General features: G+C 33.5%; 1 protein-coding gene across 4 annotated transcripts in view; it reads left to right on the top strand.

Moving 5' to 3' along the window:
* LOC145252815 (neuronal acetylcholine receptor subunit alpha-10-like) overlaps positions 1-23,298 on the top strand; it is a 979,766-nt gene that overhangs the window by 471,636 nt on the left and 484,832 nt on the right. For all 4 annotated transcript variants that reach the window (XM_080112788.1, XM_080112784.1, XM_080112787.1 and 1 more), the window contains one exon: positions 3,729-3,940. In XM_080112788.1, the coding sequence (XP_079968914.1) occupies positions 3,729-3,940 (212 nt within the window). The remainder of the gene's footprint in view (positions 1-3,728; positions 3,941-23,298) is intronic.

Genomic DNA, 23,298 nt, shown 5'->3' with positions numbered 1-23,298 from the left:
GTAATCCTACCGTCTTCGTAGCTCTTCAGTGTGTTAGATTTTTAGTAAAAAATAGTTGGTCTTAGTTTAAAACGACACTCGTACAATGTATACCTCTAACGAGATACGATACCTATTATTTTTTATGAATAAAAGTTATTCGACAACCCCCTAGGGTACTTTTAATTACAATCTGTGTAGGTTTATAGCGATTATAATTGCATGTCCTCCGATCTCAAATTCTCAGTTTATTTAAAGAATACGTATGAATGGTTAGGCGGCCTTCGTTCAGATCTACATATTCAAGTCTCTTATATTGGCAGATAAAACATTGTGTATTAAACAACTACACATACACTCGCTTATGGCTCCATCGAACGATGTCATAAAAAAAAGTGCAAGCCCAACACACAAACCTACACTTAAAGTCAGACATTAAGGTAAAAGAACTCGCACGTGTTCAGAATAGAAAGCCACTCCTTTGCCGTTGTAACATGACGTGTAGTCCATTAAAAGCCGAACATTTTCGCTCGAATAGGAAAGAGTGATAGAGTGGGTTCAGGGGAAGGAGATGGGCGCCGGTTTCAATCGATATTCTAAACAGAAAATATCGGAGACAGTTTAGAAATCGAAAAGGGAACAGAAGGACAGAGAGACGGGAAAAAAGAGAAGGCCAGAAACAGACAGAAAAATAGACAGAGTACCAGCGAGTAAAAGACGGGACAGAATATTTAAGGCTGGTGGCAGCGGGTTATGGCTATAGTGCGCACTTGCTGTTTGGACAACCATAACATTGAGTATGCAGGCATGCTGAACCTAATTTCAGTTAAAAAAAAGAGAAGCTTTTTCTTCCGTTAATTTGGATTGACATCGTAAATGTCAACCTACGATCGCTCAGAGTTTTGTGCCAGTATCAGTAGTCAGTTGAATCTCCTTTTTCAAATACAGACAACCGCGGAAGGGTTCTGTTATATGCGAAATAATACATTTCGATATTCATTATAATAACATGTTATGTAAGACTAGCATGACTACTTGGCGTTGCCCGGGTATCAGGAGGTGTTAAAGTAAGACTATAGACCTAACCCAGACAAAAAAAGAAAAGAAATTTCAATCAAAATAGTAGCGTGTGCCTGTACGACAGTTAAAAATATCGCCGCAATAGCCAGGCTACAACCTGTAAAGCGAAACGAGGTGTAAACCGCTAACGAGTAAGCGGTCTCGCCCAGTGCGACTTTATAAACTCACTGGCCTTGAAATAAGGTCTTCTAAACGTACGTTCAATCGTTAGGCGTGAATGACTTGCAAAAATGTGGACGCAAAACTGGCCCCTCTTTACAAAACGGCCCAGTTGACTGTTAAATAATTAATGATTTTAAACAATTTGTGATATCTATCGTCTGAGAGATTGATCTTTTTAACGATACAAATTTTGTCAATATTCGTTTCGTGTGTCCAAAGTTTTTGGTAAACATACAAACGCACAGAGACACACCTTTTATAAAATAAACTAGCGGGGATACCAGCTGTGCAGAGGAACACTGAAAAAGGGGGAGTAGGAAGGGAGGAACTAAAAAAAACAGTAGGCAGTCCGGTTTAAGAGAGTTATTGTGAAATAAAAAAATGATAGTAGGCAATGCGAAGAAAAAAAAGAAGGTGAAAAACTAACGTGTTAGCTGATGCGTTCATCGCGCAAACGAAAGTCACGAGCGTGTGAATTAAAGGTAGTCAATCGAAAAGAGCCTATGACTTGCAAAAATACCGACGAAAAAGACGACCCCCTCCTTGTAGAAAACTGCCCAGTTATGTGTAAATCAATTTATTTGTTTGGCCAATTTTTCGATATTTGTCATCCGAGACGTTGAACTTCAAGATGATACCGAACTTTTCAGAATCTGTCGCGTGTGTCGAAAGTTTTTGGCAGACGTACAAACCCACACGCATACACAAGTTTTGCCGTTTATATATTAGATTAGCATGGATAGATCTTTATCCGGTATATGGATAACAACATAGAAGTGTTACAAAAAATTGCTTGTAAAATCTTTGTTTTAAAACTTTATCTCTCTATCTCTATACTTATCTTATGTATCCTCTCTCCACCTCGTATCCTGTGTGAGCCTTTCACTTTCTCTCTATCTCTCTCTTTCTCTCTCTTTCTCTCTCTCCCTCTATTTCATTAATTTTCTGGGAATTGGTTGCATATCAAAGACATCTAGAGACTCCAAGAAAGAAAGAAAGAAAGAAAAAAGACAAATAGTCTGTCCGCAACTTTCTCAATAACTGCGCCATCGAATTTTTTGAAATTTTGCAAAAACGTTAAACACGATACGCGTAAAAAGTAACAGAATGGATTATTCGAGAAAACTCCAGTTGAACCCCTAGGAGTGGCTTTCGGGTTAAAATGGCTAAAATTGACACTTTTTTCTTTATTAAAGAAAAAAAATGATTCCTTGGATTTTTATAAAACTTTCTGAAAAATTGTAACTAACTGATTTCTATATACTTTTGCTTCTGTATACTTCGTGATAACTCTTAGGTATGGTCCAGGGGTTATTTTAGGGCTAATAAAACAAAGAGTTTTTAGGACTATATTACCATAGTTATCCCAAATTTTCTGTGTATGTCTATTTAGCAGTTTTGCATGGTGCTAAGCATAAATTTAAATATTTTAAAGCTTTCAAAACCCGTTCAAAAATAAATTAGTTTTTATCTGCAAATGATCAGATAAAGACTAGTAATATAACTACTTCTAGAAATAAGGCGAATAATAAAAATAAGGCGAATAATAAAAATAAGGCGAATAATAAAAATAAGGCGAATCCTCTAATTATAAGTAATACACAAAAGTTAGGGTTACCACAAACTGGACTTTAGTTATATTTTCGATTCCTCACACATCATTATACAGTTGTTTCCTATTGTTGACACATTTTAAAATCACTCGAGCGCTGATGTTTACTAAAACCAGGGTTAATAAAAAAAAGAAACAGTCACAGAACACATGGAAACAACAGGTTGCTTCAAGAAAGAAGGAGAAACAGACGGATAGTCCGTCCCGCTAAATCTTATTATATGACGCTTCCATTAAGGACAACACCTTACATACGCTTTTTTTTTCTTTTTTTCTTCTATGAAAAGATATCTTCCGAAAATTGCATGATTTCCTGACATCCTTTTCTGCGTAATCTGTGACCCCTAATATATAACACAAACTTTTCCATTAAAAAAAGAACACTCTCAAACACGTATACAGGTTTAAGATATATCCAATCAAAGAGAATGGTCCTGGATATGACCTTAAACTATATCCAGTGATGAGGCCCCAGCTTGTCGGCTTTGGGGAGTTTTGAGCCACCCCTTAATTGTCATTGCTCCAAGGTCTGCTCTGACCCGGAGTGGTAGTACCTGTTAGGCTCCCATTTGAAAACAACAAATATATTCTATTAAAAAAAAATTCTTCAAAATCTTTGGATTCTGCATTTAATTACCTGAAAATGGTTAATATGACGTAAAAAAAATAACTAAACCAAACCAACCAATCAATAAGTGGGCACAGATTTCATCTCAGTTTAAACACATTATATAGACGCCAGTACGTAAACGAAATGAAACCTGACTATTTTTTATGATTTTTTCTAAAAGATTGTTTATTTTCCATATTTTTTGCACTTTTTTTTAATTACCCAACCCACATTATTTTCGTTCTAATCAAATGATCTTCCCTTTCTTTCCTTGTGTTTTTGTAGCGTCAGCCGCCTTCAATCATAACCTGCTTGTCTCTGACGAGAAGCTCCTGGTGAAACGACTGCTGGATAGATATGCCAAACTAGGCAAGATAGGCAGACCCGTGCTCAACACATCGGAGACCGTCACCGTCAACTTTGACCTCAGCCTCATTCAGATTGTTGATGTAGATGAAAAAAATCAAGTTCTAGTATTAAATATATGGTACAACTATGTAAGTACTCACCATTTTTTATATTCTTTTTTTTTTCACCTCATATTAAACTGGCCTTTTGAGAGTTGGATTGACAAAATCAAATGATGATTTTCGTTTTTTTGCTTCATATATATATATATATATATATATATATATATATATATATATATATATATATATATATATATATGTGTGTGGGGGGGGGTGCGTGCGTGTGTGTTCTTGTGTGTATGCAATTCTTTCCACAGCCAAACTACATCGCCGTTCACAAGAGCCATGAGCCATGACAGCGAACAAATACATATATATATATATATATATATATATATATATATATATATATATATATATATATATATATATATATATACAGAACCGGCAAAAAGAAAGTCCGCACGTGTAATGTTTTCCAAAACTGCAACTTTAAGCTTAATTTAATGTAACTGTTAAAACAACCTATACCTCATTTGATTGGCCTTTTATTCCTCTATAATTTTACCTGTTCATATTTGACTTTTAATTGAAATATTCTAGTGTTTACGTCAATTTTAAAAAATAACTTCAAATTGAGGAGGCAAAAAGAATGTCCCCAGCTCCAAATTCGCTTAAAACCAGCGAAAATTATCGCCCCTAAATCAGTTTAAAATATCCACCAACAGGCAACAAAGCATCTCTAATCGTAACTGTTGTTGTTCCAGGTTATATAACGTAACATTTAGTTCATATACCACATGCGTACGTGTCTATCTGTGTGCGTACGTGTGTGTGTGTGTATTTGTGTTTTGTGTGTGAATATAATCGATTATTATTTTGCAATAAATAAATAATTGTATATATATATATATATATATATATATATATATATATATATATATATTCAAATTCAAAGACTTACATTTTTCCTTTTTTATAACATTTGTTTATTTAATCTTGGATTTCTTCATTACAGCCGTTTCGTAAATAGGATGGCAATTTTATGATTTTATGGTTTCATAAAAATTTCTCTTCTCACCATATCATTACATGTCATTTCCATTTGATGTTACCAACAAAAAGTTAATATCGTATATGATAAACATTGTGTTTTCGTTTGGGATAAAGAAATTACATCCTCTCAGTGTTACAAGTCAGCCATCTTGAGCTTGGGTACCGTGCAAACCAATGTATATATATATATATATATATATATATATATATATATATATATATATATATATATATATATATATTATCGGTACAAATAATCACCATCTTTGTTGTACAGGGTGTTTTGTAGAGACACCGAGGTCTTTATTGGCAACTGTATTTTCTTTGATTGCGGATTTTGACACTATCGGTTATTGTGAGTTTTACTTGGTTGTGCAATTCATCATCAAACGACTGACACCCGAGTGGCGTTTTAAAGGGGCAGGGCAAAGGAGAAACTCAATTTAATTAGAGCGATATTTTGTGAATAGATAATTTCACGAAATTCATCTGCCCACTGGGCACATCGTTCATGCGATTTAATCACATTGGATTAATTCATAATGTCTAATGTGTACGCTGATAAACCAGACAAAATAGATCACTTGGGCGTCAACATTGGAAGCGTTATTGCCGATACATCGCCCAAGTTGAATGCGCAGAGTGTTTGAAAATTAGATCACGAGATTACGCTTTATATACACGAGCGTCAGAGACATATCACAATAATTGCATTTCAATAATCAATGTCAAAAGTAAGTCTTTACAATAAACCGCATATTTGTATAATAAGAAAAAAAAACATTTTGTGATATATTTTCATTTAAAGTTCGCCGCCTCTAACAAACTCTCTTTATGTATACAGATGTACACATAAACGTGTATGCCGCTCTCTTTCTCATTATATATCCCTGTTTATCTGTTTATATATCTATCTCCCTCCTTTCTCTCCTTCTCTGTCTCTATATCTGTCTCTGTCTCTCTCTCTCTTTCTATATATATATATATATATATATATATATATATATATATATATATGTATATATATATAACTACTTCATTTACTCACATAAAATAATTATACGAAAGTATAAATTTATGCGTAAACTTTAAGTATTTACATCAACAGTGCTCAATACGTAGGTAGAGCTAGTTAGTATATAATGATATATACTTAATGTTATTATATATCATTGTATTACAATAACTGAGATTGGAATGGTAATTGAATTACAGTCACATTGAGAATAATAGTTATGGAAATCCGCCATCGCACCGATTAAGGCCGAATAACATTAACTCCATATGAACGCCACTTCACAATGCCCATTACGGCTAATGGTCAGTTCAAAGTGTACATTGTCCAGACCAGTCGCGCTTGTGAGCCAATCACAGAAGGAAAGCACGGCCTTCTCCAGCCGCTCTCGAGCGATTCTTTTGAGCTGTCGAAAATGAGTTCGTCGAAGCGTGAAATGCGTACGTATCTGCAACTGACAAGCCGAGTTCAGATTAGCGAAGTTAACTGATTCTGAGCTGAGAAAATAGGATAGATTGTTTAGCATATCTCTCAGCATCCCACGGCTATATCACGTTGAAGCACCGGATTCCAGAAGTTAAGCAACGTTGTGTCCGATCAAAACTAAGATGGATATAAGGGTTGTACGTTAACTATTTCTAATACCTCAGAACAAAATGTGCATCATTTTTCAGTTTAAAATTCACAGAAAAATGAAATTATATATTGCTGACACCAGGTACCAATCTTAACTCTTTTCCTTTTTTAATGATTGTTTAAGAGTGCTTAAAATATAGACAATTTGTATAATTTTAATTATCAGGAATATTTTAGATATTTTTAAATAAATTTTCGATGAAGGTAATCTTCAACTTTTATTTAGTCTTTCTTGTTCAACACGAACACGTTATGTCGATTTCGGGACTCTTAAAATTCAGAAAATCGGACGCTTTCAGTAATATATATATATATATATATATATATATATATATATATATATATATATATATATATATATATATATATATATATATATATATATATATATTGACATCCTATGACTATGTCACGTTGAAAAACAACACAGTCTAAGATCCCAGAAGTTAAGCAATATTATTTCCGGTATCATCTAAGATATAGGTGTTGTACAATTAACATTCCCTGAAACTAACTCAATCGTACAGTGCGTATACACTTTCAGTTTATTTTAAACACACAAAGAAATAAAATTATTTATTTACTAGCAAGCAACCTGGTGTTGCCCAGTCGTAAAATGAGCATACATATTATATTATAATTCATACAGAAACAGAAACATGTGTATATGAGTATTATGTTTTCTTCTAAACAGTTTACTTCTATAAATGAAAAACATACTCGAGCTGAAATTGAAACCCAAACCTAAAGAGAGAGAGAGAGAGAGAGAGAGAGAGAGAGAGAGAGAGAGAGAGAGTCAAGTAAGATAATCATTAGACCAGCTTGACATGATCTTTAAAATATATTTCCAACCTACTTATCTTTAACATAAGGAATATGTCATATGAACTACTCACGCACGCGTGATCGTGAAACAATTGACAAACAGATTAAAATCCGATGCTTCCTCCCCCGACTTAACAATTTTCAATTGTTAAGTCAAGGCAGCTTTTTTTCCTGTTGGACACCGATTACAAAGTAGCCCACATGTCTGAATTTCCGATATACTACATTTAAAGACTGTAGATAAAAAATTTATTGAGTATATAGGTTAAGAATATCCTTACACAACATACTCACTTATATATATATATATATATATATATATATATATATATATACATTTATCATTCAAATACAGTACTGTTTCTTTGTATCACAACTCATCGGTGCGGCTAGACAAACACTTTTCTCCAGTCGTGGATCGAACCTACAACCGTCGCATTGACAGTTGACAGCTCTAACCATCGGCTACGAATCAGCGCCATAAATACTTCTCTTCGAGCCTGTCTAAAATCCCCACTCGCCCGTCGCAGAAAGTGCTAAAACCATCATTTGTTGACAAACAAATAAATAGTGGGCTTCGCTAAATTGCTAAAATACGTGTCGGGTGAAAATATATTTACAAGGTGCTCAACCCAAAGAAAGGTATATGTGTATATATATATATATATATATATATATATATATATATATATATATATATATATTGAGAGAAAGAGACCGAACGTGAGAGAGATTATGTAGATGAAATCGAAGGCTAATGTTAATATTTATTGGTAATATTTGAACGCGTTTAAAATTGTATTTTATAACGTATGAAAAAAACAACATGTGGATGGTTCTTTCGTATAATTTGGATCATCCTATCGTAGATTAATCCAATAAAGTTTCGGTCAATGCAGTGTGTGACCTTCATCATGTGCATCTTGTTAAACTTGAGAAACCTAATGCAAAACATGCTAATGTGTAAGGAATTTAGAACACAACAATTTTCACTAATTCAGAGGGATCGATTTTTAACATCCCGACTGTTAAGATTAGTTTACTGAAAATGTAGAAATTAAAGCCGTAGCAACATGAAACAATTTTTTTTCTCATATTGTTTAACTAAGCAAGCACAGAAAAAAAAATAATAGTTTCAAACGTTATCTTAGATAGTTCAAAATATCCACTGGGATTCAGAAGCAAGACAAATCCATTTACAAAATTGCCAAGACCTCTGCAAAGATGATTGCCTCCCTACCGTATTAGAAAATAACACGCACCAGAAAGCATGGTATATATTTACGAGACAATAATTCGGCCTTTGCATGGAGTATTGTTGCTTCTACCATTCGTTTCCACCTAGCATTCATATAGACATTTAAAAAAGATCCTCAAATCTATTAGCCCCCGCATTATCAATCAAGCTCCAAACTCTGTCCTATCGTATCAAGATTGCTCCCATGTGTCATTTCAACCTCTGTCCTATCGTATCAAGATTGCTTCCATGTGTCATTTCAACCAACTGTCAGCCAAATCCAACCTTTCACTGCTGAGTTGCTTAGATGTCCAAAAGCCTTATACTCCAATGGTTTCTTCTCTCGGACTATTAGACATTAAAATCTACGCCCTGTTTTCTACGCCCCACTAGCTGTACCAACCCGCATAAGTTTAAATGTATTATGATCAGGTATCTTGATGACTAAATCCTCACACTTTCCTGTTAGACGATGTGGACGAGTTTCTGTGTTCTTGTTATTGTCCTATCCTCACACACATTACGTCCAGCTGTGTAGTATCTGTTTTGTTATCATGAGCTATTCCTTTCAGGATTTATTGGAGTTTTTTGCAGGAATTAGTTCCTCCGTTTGAAGTTAGTTTATTATCAATTATGGTATCATGAAGAATCCTCGTAACGATTACTTGCTAATTTGGTAAATATTGCATTATATGTAGGATATGATACCATGCAACCAAGTGTTATCCGCTCCTTTCGGGATCTAGTGTAGTATATATGCGTCAAATATTTTTGTAGTGATAATGATAATGTATTTTTTTAAAATATTTCTGGGGCATCTTCTATAATATTAATCTTACCTGTCTGTTTAAATGCATGTATGTATGTATGTCTGCCTAAAACGTTTGACAAACACGGTGGAACGTGACGAAACTCGTGTCGTTTTAAACCTCGAACTTTCGGATGAAAAATATCGAAAGTTTGGTCCAAAACATAAATTCCTTCACCCTCAACTGGGCAGTTTTATACAAGAAGGGCGAGCTTTTTTCGCAGATAGTTTCGAAAGTCATCCACTCTTTTCGATTGACTAGCCTTACATTTGACGTTAGTTACTTCCAGTTTAGCGATGGACGCAACAGCAAATATGTCGCTTTTTCACGTGCTTTTCCTCCTTCGCGGTACGGGTTCGAGCTTTCCTGCCTACTACATTTTTTTTTCTCAACACACACTTCAAAACACCCGGGCAACGCCGGACACCCAGGCTAGTATTGTAATAAAAAGTCAATCACTATGAGATATCAATTTCTAATAACTACGTTTATTCAAATAAGTACTTCTTTTATATGATCACTTAAAACTGTTTCAATATCGTCATAATTGCAATAACACTTACTTTATGCAGTTCCCTTTCTTTAATTTGATTTTATAAAGCTATACACAGACCAGTCATGAAACAAATAATATATAACACCTCGGCCGAATTATAAAGTCCAACTGAATTGAAGTATCTCGTAAGCCGAAGAATCAAAATTTGATTTTGACTAGCCTATTTGCTTTTGTTATTTTCTATAACGTTATTATCAATATACTTCGATGAAATATATTTTTTAAAAGACTAGTTATTTAGATCTAATGCCTTCCTTATTAGCGGAAATTCTTGGAAAACCCGCAGAAAATAAAAATTAGATAAGAAAATTAAGATTTAAGATTTCTTGTGTGATTTTATTTATGGCAATATTTACATAAATGAAAAAATATGGCTTTCAGACAGCGCTGATTCGGAAAAAGCTAGTTCTTTAATGCTATTTTTCTTCAACATATATTATAAAAACAGTGACCTAATCGCCGTAGCATTCTTACATTTTTAGGATCGTTTTTTTCTTTTCAATCTCTGATCTCTAATTATATGATTTTAATTTATCTTTCGTCGGAAAAAAAGAACATTAGACTTGGTTTATTATTATATTTGATTAGGAGTGGAAAATAAACAAATAAAGCCTTGTATTTTATTTTCCATGGATTTTTTTCCTCTCAGATAAATTTACAAAATGTTGAGAGAAGAAAATCCCACAATGCATCTTACGCCTATAAAATTAAATTGCAATCACTTTAATGGGGTCAACGGATCAATAAAATGCTTTAAAACATTTCCAAAATTAGAAAAAATAAATAATAAAAAAGCATTAAGAAATAGAGAAATAAAGTATTAAAATATAAATATTAAACTAACGTAAAATTTGCATAATGAATATAAAAGAGAAATAAACAAATATTAATAATAGTAAATCCACTAAAACCATAAAACGAGTAAATAGGCATTTAAATCCAATATCTTTTTAGCCTCTTTTCCTGAAAAGTGGACGTAAAATGAAATATTTCTGTAAAGCTCATAAAGATTTATCATGCAACAACACCCTACGTTTATTTTGAAATTCTACGTTTTCTGAAACTAGCTTTATCTCTTTTATTTTTTTTTTAATTTGATTTAGTTTTGTTTATCTGTTTCTTTGATTGTATTTGATTCTAATTTTGACGCCATGTTGAACGAATATTTTTTTTTTGGGTCGGCTTAGAATTAATTAGGCTGCGAAGTTAAAAAAAATGAAAATAATCAACCAATATGGCGGCATTGATGACAGAAAAAGACGAGGTCTTTTCGGAGATTATGAATTTCCATGGAAAATTAAGGAATGGTCGTCGATTTTTTTTTCTTCATTGGAATGTAGTAATCGGCAAACAAGCTTAATCTGCACACGAAAAGACAGCTTGGCTATGATTTTTACATTTGATCGCTAATGAAAATGAGGGAAATTTAAACTTTCGTTCTTTCTTTCTCACTTTCTACTTTTCTGTCTCTCACTCTCTCACCCCCTCTCTCTCTCTCTCTTACTCTCAACACACACACACACACACACACATATATATATATTACATTCTTTATTACTGTGATATCTGTTTGGTTACATATGTTTCGGATGTTGTACCGTGTTTACGATTTAACAGCCTCGTCAGACCTTACAGAAATAGTTGGTTAATATTAGGAAGAATTATTTTTAGGAGGAATACCGAAAAAAAAGTAGAGGGGGGTTTTGAGGTAGGAGATAATAGAGGGGGAAGCAGGTAATGACAATATTTCAGTTTTGAAGTTAAAAGTATATTAGGTTGTATTGTGTGTGGGGGTAGCAGATTCAGGTAGGCTTGGGTGGAGATATGCAGATATAGGGAGGGGGAGAGAGGATGGTAAAGAGAAAAGAAAAAAGGGAGGGGTATGGAGAGGAGAGGGGGAAAGAGTTTCAATTTTTGGGTTTTAAAATTTGGACTACTTTTTTTTTTCTTTTCGATAAGGTATATTAATTAGGTGAGAGGGAGAGAGAGAGGGGGAGAGATAGATGGGAGGAAAGGGAAGGAGACGGAGAGGGAGGAAGAAGGTGGTTAGTATGGCTGTCATTTTTGGCAGTTACAGAGTTACGTGGTCGTTGTTCATTTCATAGTGGTTACCATATATATATATATATATATATATATATATATATATATATGTATATATACATATATATATATAATTTAACATATCTTAACATATGTATGTATTATAATATCTAGGAAGCATTTTTGTATGCATGTTTTATTGAAGACTAATCATAGGAGTTGAAAACGTTCGTGACTATGGCACATTTTTTTCTTGCGTTTTTTTCCATTTGCCGACTAATGTAAGAACGTTTTTTTCGAGTGTGAAAAAAAATCGTCATAATCGCAAACGTTTTCTCCTTCCAGGAGTCGTCTCAGGGTGAGTGACGAATTAAAAAATTGCGTTAAGTGAACTTATTGAAAAAATCGATCCAAATTGTTTAAAAGCTTTTAAGCGAGTCCTCGTCCTTAAATTGACCCTTATTGGTGGTCGGGTTGTTTAGTTATAAGTAAGGCTTCCATGGTTGGAAAAGGTGCCGGTTACAATGTGAGGTGTCTAAAATGGCGGTGTTTTTTTTTTTATACATATGTTTCTAAATTCCTTTGGTGGGGGCATGGAAGTTGAACACCTCCGCAACTATTGGCAAATTTATTTTTACACTCGAACGTTTGAATATTAAAAAATATATTGAGGATTGCTTTAACCAATGGTCTGTCCAAAACATTAGCATGTTACATTAAATTATGAAATATATTTATAGCTACACAGAGGCGTCCGTATTTTATCCCCACCAGCGACTCCCCCGGTCATGCAGCAATCAATGTAAATTAGATAAATATATTTGATACACGCATACACCCCCACACCCCCACATATATATATATATATATATATTCATATTCGTATTAACTGTACTGACTCGATACATACCGCTGTCTTAGTTGGGTTTTGTTTTTTATTTTAGGTAAAGTTAACAAATCTCGTTATATTCAAGAAGTTAATGCATGAGATTTTGTCATTTGCTTGATTAAATTCTTGGTGATTTTTACAAATATTGTTATATTATGGGACGTTTGGATCAAGGAAAAGTAAACCATTGCATTACTTGCAGCGAAATATTTAATTATACTACAAACAGTATCGGCCAACAAAAGCAAACAAGAATCGGCAAGCCAGAATCAAATACTGATTTGTCACTTACAATTCCATTTGATTCTCATGCTCACAATCCAACAAAATAAGTTTTATATTGGCGATAAAGCTTCGCTGAGGTTTAATTTGACCTTATTTCTTGTATATTTGTCTTTTCTTGCATTTGTTGTTGTTGTAGTTCTTCTTCATTTGTTGCTTATTTCCTTTGTATGTCTCCTGGCCTCATGATCACGCCATTTATTAACCATTTACATTTTGTTCGATTCTAAAATCAGTTTTTTGGAAAACGGCTGACAATAATTGATAATCAACTTCGCAAAACTCATCTCTTCCATTATGCTAAAGCGGTAGCTATCACACACACACACACACACACGTATATATATATATATATATATATATATATATATATATATATATATATATATATATATATATATACTAGCAGGTCCTAACATTGCCCGGTGGTAAAATACGTTTAAATATGATATTTTTATTAATGCAAATTTCGTATTAATTATCACACTAACCTGGATGCCCGGCGTTGCCCGGGTGTTTGTAGGTGTGTGTTGGGCAAAAATAAAAATAAAAAAACAGTGGTAGCATGCAGGACGGCTTGAATCCGCACGGCGAAAGAGGAAAATAAGGTGAAAAAACATGACGCCTTAGCTCTTGCGCCCATCGCCAAACCAGAAGTGTCGAATTTTAAATTAAGACTAGTCAATCACAAAGAGGCGATAACTTTGGAAAATATCGGCGAAAAAAACGTTCCCTCGCTGTAGAAAAGTATCATGTTGAGGGTGAATGAATTAATATTCTTAGCCAATTCTTCGGGATTTGTCGTCCGAAGGGTCAAGCTGCAAAACGATATCGATTGCGGGGAAATCCGTCGCATCCGTCGAAAGTTTTAGGCAGACATACACACATACTTACATTTATGCCGATTTTTGCCCCTTATATTATAGATTATAGATTCTATTGGACCCAATGTATAGTAATTATTTAGAAAGTTAAAAAGAAATCTCGTACACTACGACCGAGAATCGAAACTAAACTGTTTAGCTTACGATTTACGTTTTCATTTACGTTCATGCTTGAGCTATGAAAACATGTTTGCTGCAAAAAATTAAAACATGAACAAATAACTATTACGCACCTTCACCTGGTATTTTCCATTTTTTTTCCATTTCCACACCTTTGAACCGTTTTCCCCCGGCTAAATACCCAGTTTCGCATGCGTTTAAATACCCTATACATAAGGATTCATGCCTGTAGACAAAAACCTGAGAGGAATGTGGTTGGCTTATTTTTTTTAAACAAATATATACCCCCCACACACACATATATATATATATATATATACATATATATGAAAGAGTTTTGAGTTTACTATACAATTTTTACGCAAACATTACGGAAGTATAAATCCTGTAGACTATTGGCATGAATATAATTACACGCAAGAGTAAACTAAATCCCATGAGGTAACTGAAGAAAAAGCTAATAGGGAATTAATTAAAATGGATGTTTAAATGAATATGCAAATTAGTTAGGTCTTTCGCAGATGAATGCAATTTTCCACCCATATATAACAACGTTGTATTTATATTTTTAATAAACAGAAAAAAAGTTTTTTTCTATGTTAATTTTCATGTACAAAAATTATATGTATACATATACATGTATCTATTTATATAATTTGTTTTTAAATACGTATTTATATATATATATATATGTATATGTATATATACATATATATATATAAATATATATATATATATATATATATATATATATATATATATATATATAATGTGCTTCTGTATAGCAAACCCTTTATAGAACGTTTTCCTCACAATTTCAATCCATTCAGTCGGATTAAAACCGAACTCTCGTCTGAAATCTCGAGATAAGCGTTATTCTCCAAGATCAAAAGAAATGCATTCATCTGATTTTCGCAAGAAAAACGTGTCAGAAAAATAAGCGTTTTCTCTTTTCCTTCGTTGTCTTTGATTCAGACTTTTTAATCATCATCATCATCATCATCAACAACAACAACGACAACAATAACAATAACAAAACAACAACAACAGCAGCAGCAGCAGCAGCAGCATCCTCCAGGAGAAGACAAAAAAGGAATAATAATGAGAAAACGAATTAGAAGAAACAGTAAAGGGATAAAAAAAAATGCGGGGAGAAAAATTTATGTTGACGTTTTATAAGAGTGTCCCGCGAAGAGACGCAGGAAGACAACTAAACATGATTATGAAAGTGACGCATGAACAAACAAACAGAAGCCGGACAGCACAACGTTGTCATATCGAACAATAGCAGAGGTAGAACAAGCAAATTAGTAAATATAGAGTCTGTGGACAACGAGAAAGAACTCTAAAATCTAAATCACATAATAGCTGAAAAGAGCAAACGCGTAGAAAGGGAATTCAGAATCGGATATGACCGTATGGAAAAGCTGTCCACTGGAAACTATGCAAACGCTTTCAATTTGAACAAACTGAAACATTTTACAGACACTTTCGAGGCAATTATTTAACCCTTACTCTAAATATATGCGTTACATACTCAGATTTGGTCCCATCTATTTTATCTTCACTGGCTGCTCCACACTTCAAACCACATACTCTTTCAACGACTTCTTATCAGTTCAAACACAGTCTTCCACGGTCATCAATCCTATTTCAGTGCCCGCCTCTTTTTGCTAACATCTAGCAGCTGTACTTTAAATATGTAGTAAATCAAAAATTGCCGAAATCTTTCTTGTCTTGATTCTCATAGCATGCAACTTCTTGTGAGACTACTCCAAAATCCCAAATTGTACATTAAAACACTGAAAGCATTCACTGCCTTGGTCAGATTTCTGTAGCACAACTTTGACGTCACAATTAGCTTCATTATTCTGAGATACATCCACGAATAGCAGTGATCACGGCGCGGGCCACCACTCAAAATAATACAACGGATTGTCTCTCTTCGAGAGGATGCTCTGTGGCATTACAAAAATGGGAGATAATGCATGGCATTGGAATATGCCCCGTTTCATGCTAACCTCCACATGAACTTTACTGTTCGATTTCAGAACAATTTTCCATTGAGACATACTGCTTTCCAGAAGCTCTGCAAAAATTTCAGCAGCTTTCATCATCACCAATATTTCACGGATCTGTGAGTGAGCAACCTGTTGTACACCGTTTTGTAATCAATTCATGCTTCCCCCAAATTCTCCTCCTCCTCCTCCTCCTCCTCTTCTTCTTCTTCTTCTTCTTCTTCTTCTTCTTCTTCTTCTCTTCGCATCCTGCAATAGCGTCGACATCAAATGATACCTCACCAAATAGTCGATAAGAGTCGGGGAAGATGAAAAGACCGAGGAGAGCAAGCATTAAGCAACTACTGGATGAGTGCGAACAGGACTGAAACTATGCGGAGGCTTAGTGCCACCCAAATCTCAGCGAAAGTCAATGGCTGTTGCCAGCAAGAAATCAAGGGTAAATGTTTGTTTGTTTTTATTTTACGGCATATCAACCTTTTTTTAGGTCATTTAATGCCGAATCCAGTGATTTTGAAGAACAATTTTTTAATAGAGTACATTTGTTTTTAAAGTAAGCTTTAATTAAACCCACAGTTGGGACCCTAACAGGTACTACCACTCCAGGTCAGAGTGGACCAGGGAGCAATGGCAATTAAAGGGTGGCTCCACATTCCCAAAGTCCGCAAGTTGGGGCCTCACCATCGGATATAGTTTAATGTCATATCCAGGACCAACTGTGAATGGCTGTGGCGATAACGCAAATTAATTAACGAAAGTTATCAAAATAGGTAAAAATGCTGGAAATCCAGGGAGACTTGTTATCATTTAGAGACTAGTGAAAACCACATGTTGTTATTGAGCATACATCTTTGATGATGGTCTGTGTGAAAACTCCTACTTAGTAAATAATAATAATAATAATAATAATAATAATAATAATAATAATAATAATAATAATGGGAAGACGGAAAGGAGAAAGCACTATCCAGACTTCCAATGGATGGGTACAATGAGTGCAATGATAGCTGTAAACTTACGGAAACTTTTTCGCTATCAAATTTCAGTGATGAACAATGCCAGAGAAAAGTCGAAGGCAAACAGCTGTTGCGATGATCCAAATTCATTTGCAAATATAATCGAAATGGGATGAAAGTAATGGAACTTTGCGGAAACTTATTGTCACTCAGAGTCCAGGAAACAGCAATTAGTATTAGTGGCTCACAAGGAGCTTTCACACATGTCTTCAGAGATTTTTCCCTGAAAACAGCCTGTGGTGTTCACTGGAAGCTGAGTGACAACAAGTCTCTCCAGGTTCTCAGTACTCCCCACCACTTTTGATAACATTTGCAAATAAATCTGCATTATCGCAACAGCTGCCGTTGGCAGCAGCCATTGGTCTTTGCCGGGGTTTGAATGGCAATAAGCCTCCAGAAGGTCCCAGTTCTCTTCGTCCTTATTCGACTGAGGTCTGGTAAGTTCATCGGTCTTTCATTCCTCCTTGACTACTTGGTTCTTTGGCGGGGGGAAGGGATAGTGCGGTAAGGTTGAGTTAGAGAACTTTTAGATATGCGGTTTCAATGTTCTTTTTCTTCTTCAGATAAATTTGCGATAGTGCAATAGCCGTTTACTACTGATTTTCCATTTGTAGCAACCATTGGTTCCACTGGAAATTGGGTGGAAAAAAAAGCTTTCCCAAGGTTCCAGTCTCCTTAGCACTCATCCACCGGAGGTCTGTTTAGTACTTTCTCTCCTCAGTCTTTCCATCCTCCTTCATCCTTACTTATTTGATATGGCGCCAGTTTGTATCGACACAAACACAAAGTATTATTATTATTATTATTATTTTTTTTTTTTTTTAATTATTATTATTATTATTATTTTATTATCATTATTATTATCATCATTATTATTATTATTATTATTTTTATTAATATTATTATTATTATTATTTTTATTATTACTATTTTTATTATTATTATCATTATTATCATTATTATTATTATCATTATTATTATTATCATTATTATTATCATTATTATTATTATTTTTTTATTATAATTATTATCATTTTTATTATTATTTTTATTATTATTATTATTATTATTATTATTATCATTATTATTATCATTATTATTATTATCATTATTATTATTATTATTTTATTATAATTATCATCATCATTATCATTATTTATTATTATTATTATTATTATTATTATTAGGGGTAAAAGACTGCCATATAATCTGATTGCTTTCCTTTTACGTTACTGCTTTTCCTTTCATTTGTGTTTCACAAGAAAAGATGCTGACATTAAGCATTAATATATGCACGAGCACGAATAGCGAGAGAAACTTTCCCATCAAAGAAAATGGATAAAATAGTGCGAGGGAAAGCAAACAAAAAAAAAGTGAGCAACCGCAGATACAGCGGGAAAATGTGGCACAAGTAAACGAGACGATATTCGTTTTGTTGTTGTTGTTGTTGTTGTTTTTATTTCATTTTTTTTTGTCTTTTTCGGTCGTAATAACCTGGCATCACGTAAATATCTTTCCTTAATGTTCCCAGAACGTCAGTAGGAGAGTCGGTGCGAGAATGAAGATGAACAAATTGTCGATATGCGCAGGAGATATCACGATTTTTTTCTGTTATTTTGGATTTGGCGAAAGAGAGAGGAAAATTTGATTAAAGAGAATGCGTTCTGTGAATGGGGAAGTGATGCGGCACAGAGAAAAATAATTTGATGAATACAATGAAATCGAAAGAAAGGTCAGATGAAAGATGCTGACATCTGATATATATATATATATATATATATATATATATATATATATATATATATATATATATATATATATGATTATATATATATAAATATATATATGATTATATATATATATGATTATATATATATAAATATATATATGATTATATATATATATATATATATATATATATATATATATATATATATATATATTCTCTTAACTTACTTAAAAGGAATTTCTGTATCCCTGTGTATGTATCTCCGTGAATTCCTTCCCCACCGACTCGTAAACGTCTGGTTCGATTTTTATGAAATGTCACAAGAAGTTACTTCATGTATCTTGCAGCATTTTTGTATAGGTTTTGTGTCGGAGTGTCTTCGATAAGTATGGATAATCGATAATCGAAATAATTCGATAAAAAAAGAAACATGCGATTTTGACAAAAGTTATCACCGTACGCAGCCTCACATCACGAGTGCATTTGAGAAGTTTTGTTAGCGCGCAAGTAAAAAAAAACAAAACACATATAATCAGCAGTTGATACTTTTATGTGGCATGGGCGCATTTTAAATGAATGTTTCTGTTTAAAGCACAATTTATCAATGATATTTTATTTTTTTAATACTTAAATTTTAGCTATTATCATGGCACAATCAGTAATACTAGAGAAATACACTCATATACATTTGAAATAACAAATGCGAGTTCGAAAAATAACTCACTTAAACTGTATACTTGACTTTTGCATTTTCAACTGTAATGTAAGTAATTATAAATAAAATAATTTTATAAAATCAACAATAGGTTCAATAAAATACATATATAATCTGTCTGAAACGAACTTGAACTGTTTTTACATAGATTATTTAGTTTTGATATTGTGCTGTAATTTATTAACAATCTGACTCAGCCATTGAAGGTCCTGGATATGACCTAAAACTATATCCGATGGTGAGGCCCCACCTTGCGGACCTTGGAGAGTGTGGAGCCATCCTTTAATTGTCATTGCTCCCAGGTCCACTCTGACCCGGAGTGGTAGTACATGTTAGGGTCCCAACTATGGATTAAATAGAATCTGACTTAAAAAATATATATACTCCATTAAAAATCGTTCCTCAAAATAACTAGATTCGGCATTAAATAACCTGAAAAAGGTTGATATGCCGTAAAACAAAAACAAACAACATCAGCCATTGAAAACTATGTTGTTAACGAAAAATGCAAACTTAAATCATTTTCATTTATCAAAAATAATGTATTTTAAATGTTGCGTATATTTGTGCTTCCTGGCAGAATCTAAGAATCTAAGAATTGCGATTTTAATCTAATATTTCGTTCCTGGTCTTTTACTTCAATTCTTCCATGGTTTGGCGTTTGTTAACATAGACACTTACTTTAAGATTTACCCACGAGAAAAATGTCGAGGCTAGTCAAGTCTGGGGAGCGTTCTGGCCAATTGAAAATTCAAAGAGGACGTTGAAAATGGGCAACATTAAAAATTCTTTACTTTTCATAAATAAAGATTGGTTGAATTCTGCATTTTTTTCGTAGTCAGATTGTGATAAAGGTACAGACATCATGACAAATAAAGATTATATTTAAGTTCAAAACCCTTCAGTGATGTTTTGACCACCCTTTTTATATGTATATGGATAAAAAATCAATACGAGAATGTTTATTTATTTTTTTTTTGTATTTATCTCCTATTTGTTGACATGTAGGAATACAACATGTATTTCGGAGAAAACGTGCTTTTTCTTCAGGGGCCATTATTTTCGATCAATCTTTTGGTCTTCTTCGGTGTAATGATGAAACCATGAGTGCAGGTCGGGCAGGTCTAGCAGCGGATAGGGGAACGGGTATAGCCAATAAGGTTATAATCTATCTGAATACGACCATCCCAATATTTTTTGACTTGAAATGGTCAGCAACTTGTGTGGCCTTTACTCAAAACCAAGTGTTTCGACAAATACTGAATTGGACACCGACACACCTCACGTACACATTCGTATATGTAAAGATGGATGCATGTACACCAATACAGTATCACACATGCTTCTACACGTACCGGTACACACAGAATACGCACACACGCGTTTATGAGCATGTGTACACATACATATGGAGATTGATGAACAGATGTAGCAAGATATATATATATATATATATATATATATATATATATATATATATATATATATATAAACATGACTACATATCTAAACCAAGATGTAAAGGCTTCTGACGTTTCTGAAGTTTTGAGATGAGGATTAGTTATTCGTATTATTTGGATTCATCAGACAACTGTACGGTACGAGGTGAAAAGACAGCCTCCTCCTTGTCTGTCTTGATTCTATTTATGAACACATATACTCACACACACATTTATGTTTTTCAACTACTTTCTCTAGATTCCAATATCCATCATTAATTGATATATATATATATATATATATATATATATATATATATATATATATATATTTATATATGCATGTATATATATTGTTTAAAAAAAACAAGACTAGGTTGATGGCAACGAACAGTGTATTTCATTGTTAGTTACAATTGTTTCAAGACTATTTGGACAAATTCAAACATTATGTCGTTTTAAAATTTTCACAAAGAACATCCGTTCTTCGGACTTATTGAATGAAAAACACTTTAAAAATAAAACATTATAGAAAACATTTCCTTTATAAGGAAAATAAAACAAACGTAACTATTTTACCTCTATCGCATCCTTGCAAAGTATTTTGTTTAAACGCTATACGAATGCTCAATTATTAAATATGATAATTATGTAGCTTACAGGTTTAGTCATCTCTTTTTGACTTCAAATTTATCGGTATATGAACTATTACTGAATTTTATAAACCCAGTATGATTCGGAATGCTACAAATAAGACTATATATATATATATATATATATATATATATATATACGTTTTATTTTTAATTACCATATCTTTTTGTTAAGTAACATCATTGTTTCAGCTACCCTGCCATTTTTTCTGCCGTCTGTAGCGTTCTCAGACTTTTACAGAAATGTTCGTTATGATGGAATGTAAAAGTCTGAGGAAGCTACAGACGACCAAAAAAACGGCTGGGTAGCTGAAACAATAATGTAACTTAACAGAAAGATACGGTAATAAAAAATAAAACGCATTTTGCTCTATTGGTATTGAGCACTTTCTCCAGGTTTTTATTAATTACCATTTCTACTATATATATATATATATATATATATATATATATATATATATATATATATATATATATATACCCATAATGTTTTTTAAAAAAGTGGACGAAGAATATTTCTGATTATTTTCATTTTTATTTACTTAATTTACTCCTAATTATATATATATATATATATATATATATATATATATATATATATATATATGTATATATACATATATATGTATGTATATATATATATGTATATATATATACATATATATATATATATATATATATATATATATATAACCGCATTGATACGGGTCTGGAACTGGGGGCATACCTTTCCCACACTCCGCCGGGAGTTTAGTTAATACTTCGCGGATGGCAGCGATCAGGCTAGCCTCCGTGCTGTGAGAGGTCATGTTTGTTATGTTCTCGACATATGAACAAACGAAGTTACAGCAAGTTCAGGCCAGGGGAGGAAAGGGCCAGTGACAAAGCTGTAATTCTCCTGAAGCCAAGCCTACGTATCTTTGGACTTGTAGGTCGGCACCGTGTTCTGCTGTCACACCCAGCGTCTACCAGCAGCAACCTAATTGCACCAGTACATCCAGTTACACTTTAGTGTTGACTTTGAAACCGACTTCGGAGATGTGAGTTGGCATGATGTGGCCCTCACTTTTTTTTTATTACATTTTCACCCCAAACAAGGCACATTGCCACTTTGGTGTAGGGGGCTACTATCAGGGGAAACATCTACTGGGGTACTATGTAGGGATTTGGGCAGCAAGATGTTGGTTCACGTTGCACTTGAACTTATGCATGTCAGTACAATTGGGGAAGCAGTGACGTGGAATGGAATTCCAAAGCCTAGCAGTTCTGGGGAAGAAACTACTGGAGTAGAAAGATCTTTTACATCTAGGGATCTCTACAGTGTGGGGGTGGGATTTTCAGCTTGTCGGGTCTGTCGAGGGTGTTCACGTCGTGGGGGCACAAGTGCTTGCAGTTCATCAGAGCATTCACCATTAAAATACTTGTAGAACAGGCAGAGGGATGCAACGTTTTGACGATGGGACAGAGGCTGAAGCTTAGATGCCAGTTTAGGCATTCTTGAAAGAATACAGAAGAACAGAACC

The sequence above is a fragment of the Euprymna scolopes genome, chromosome 29, assembly GCF_053919585.1.
Source record: "Euprymna scolopes isolate OS-2025 chromosome 29, ASM5391958v1, whole genome shotgun sequence".
Lineage (NCBI taxonomy): Eukaryota > Metazoa > Mollusca > Cephalopoda > Sepiida > Sepiolidae > Euprymna > Euprymna scolopes.
This window is presented reverse-complemented; position numbering and strand designations above follow the sequence as displayed.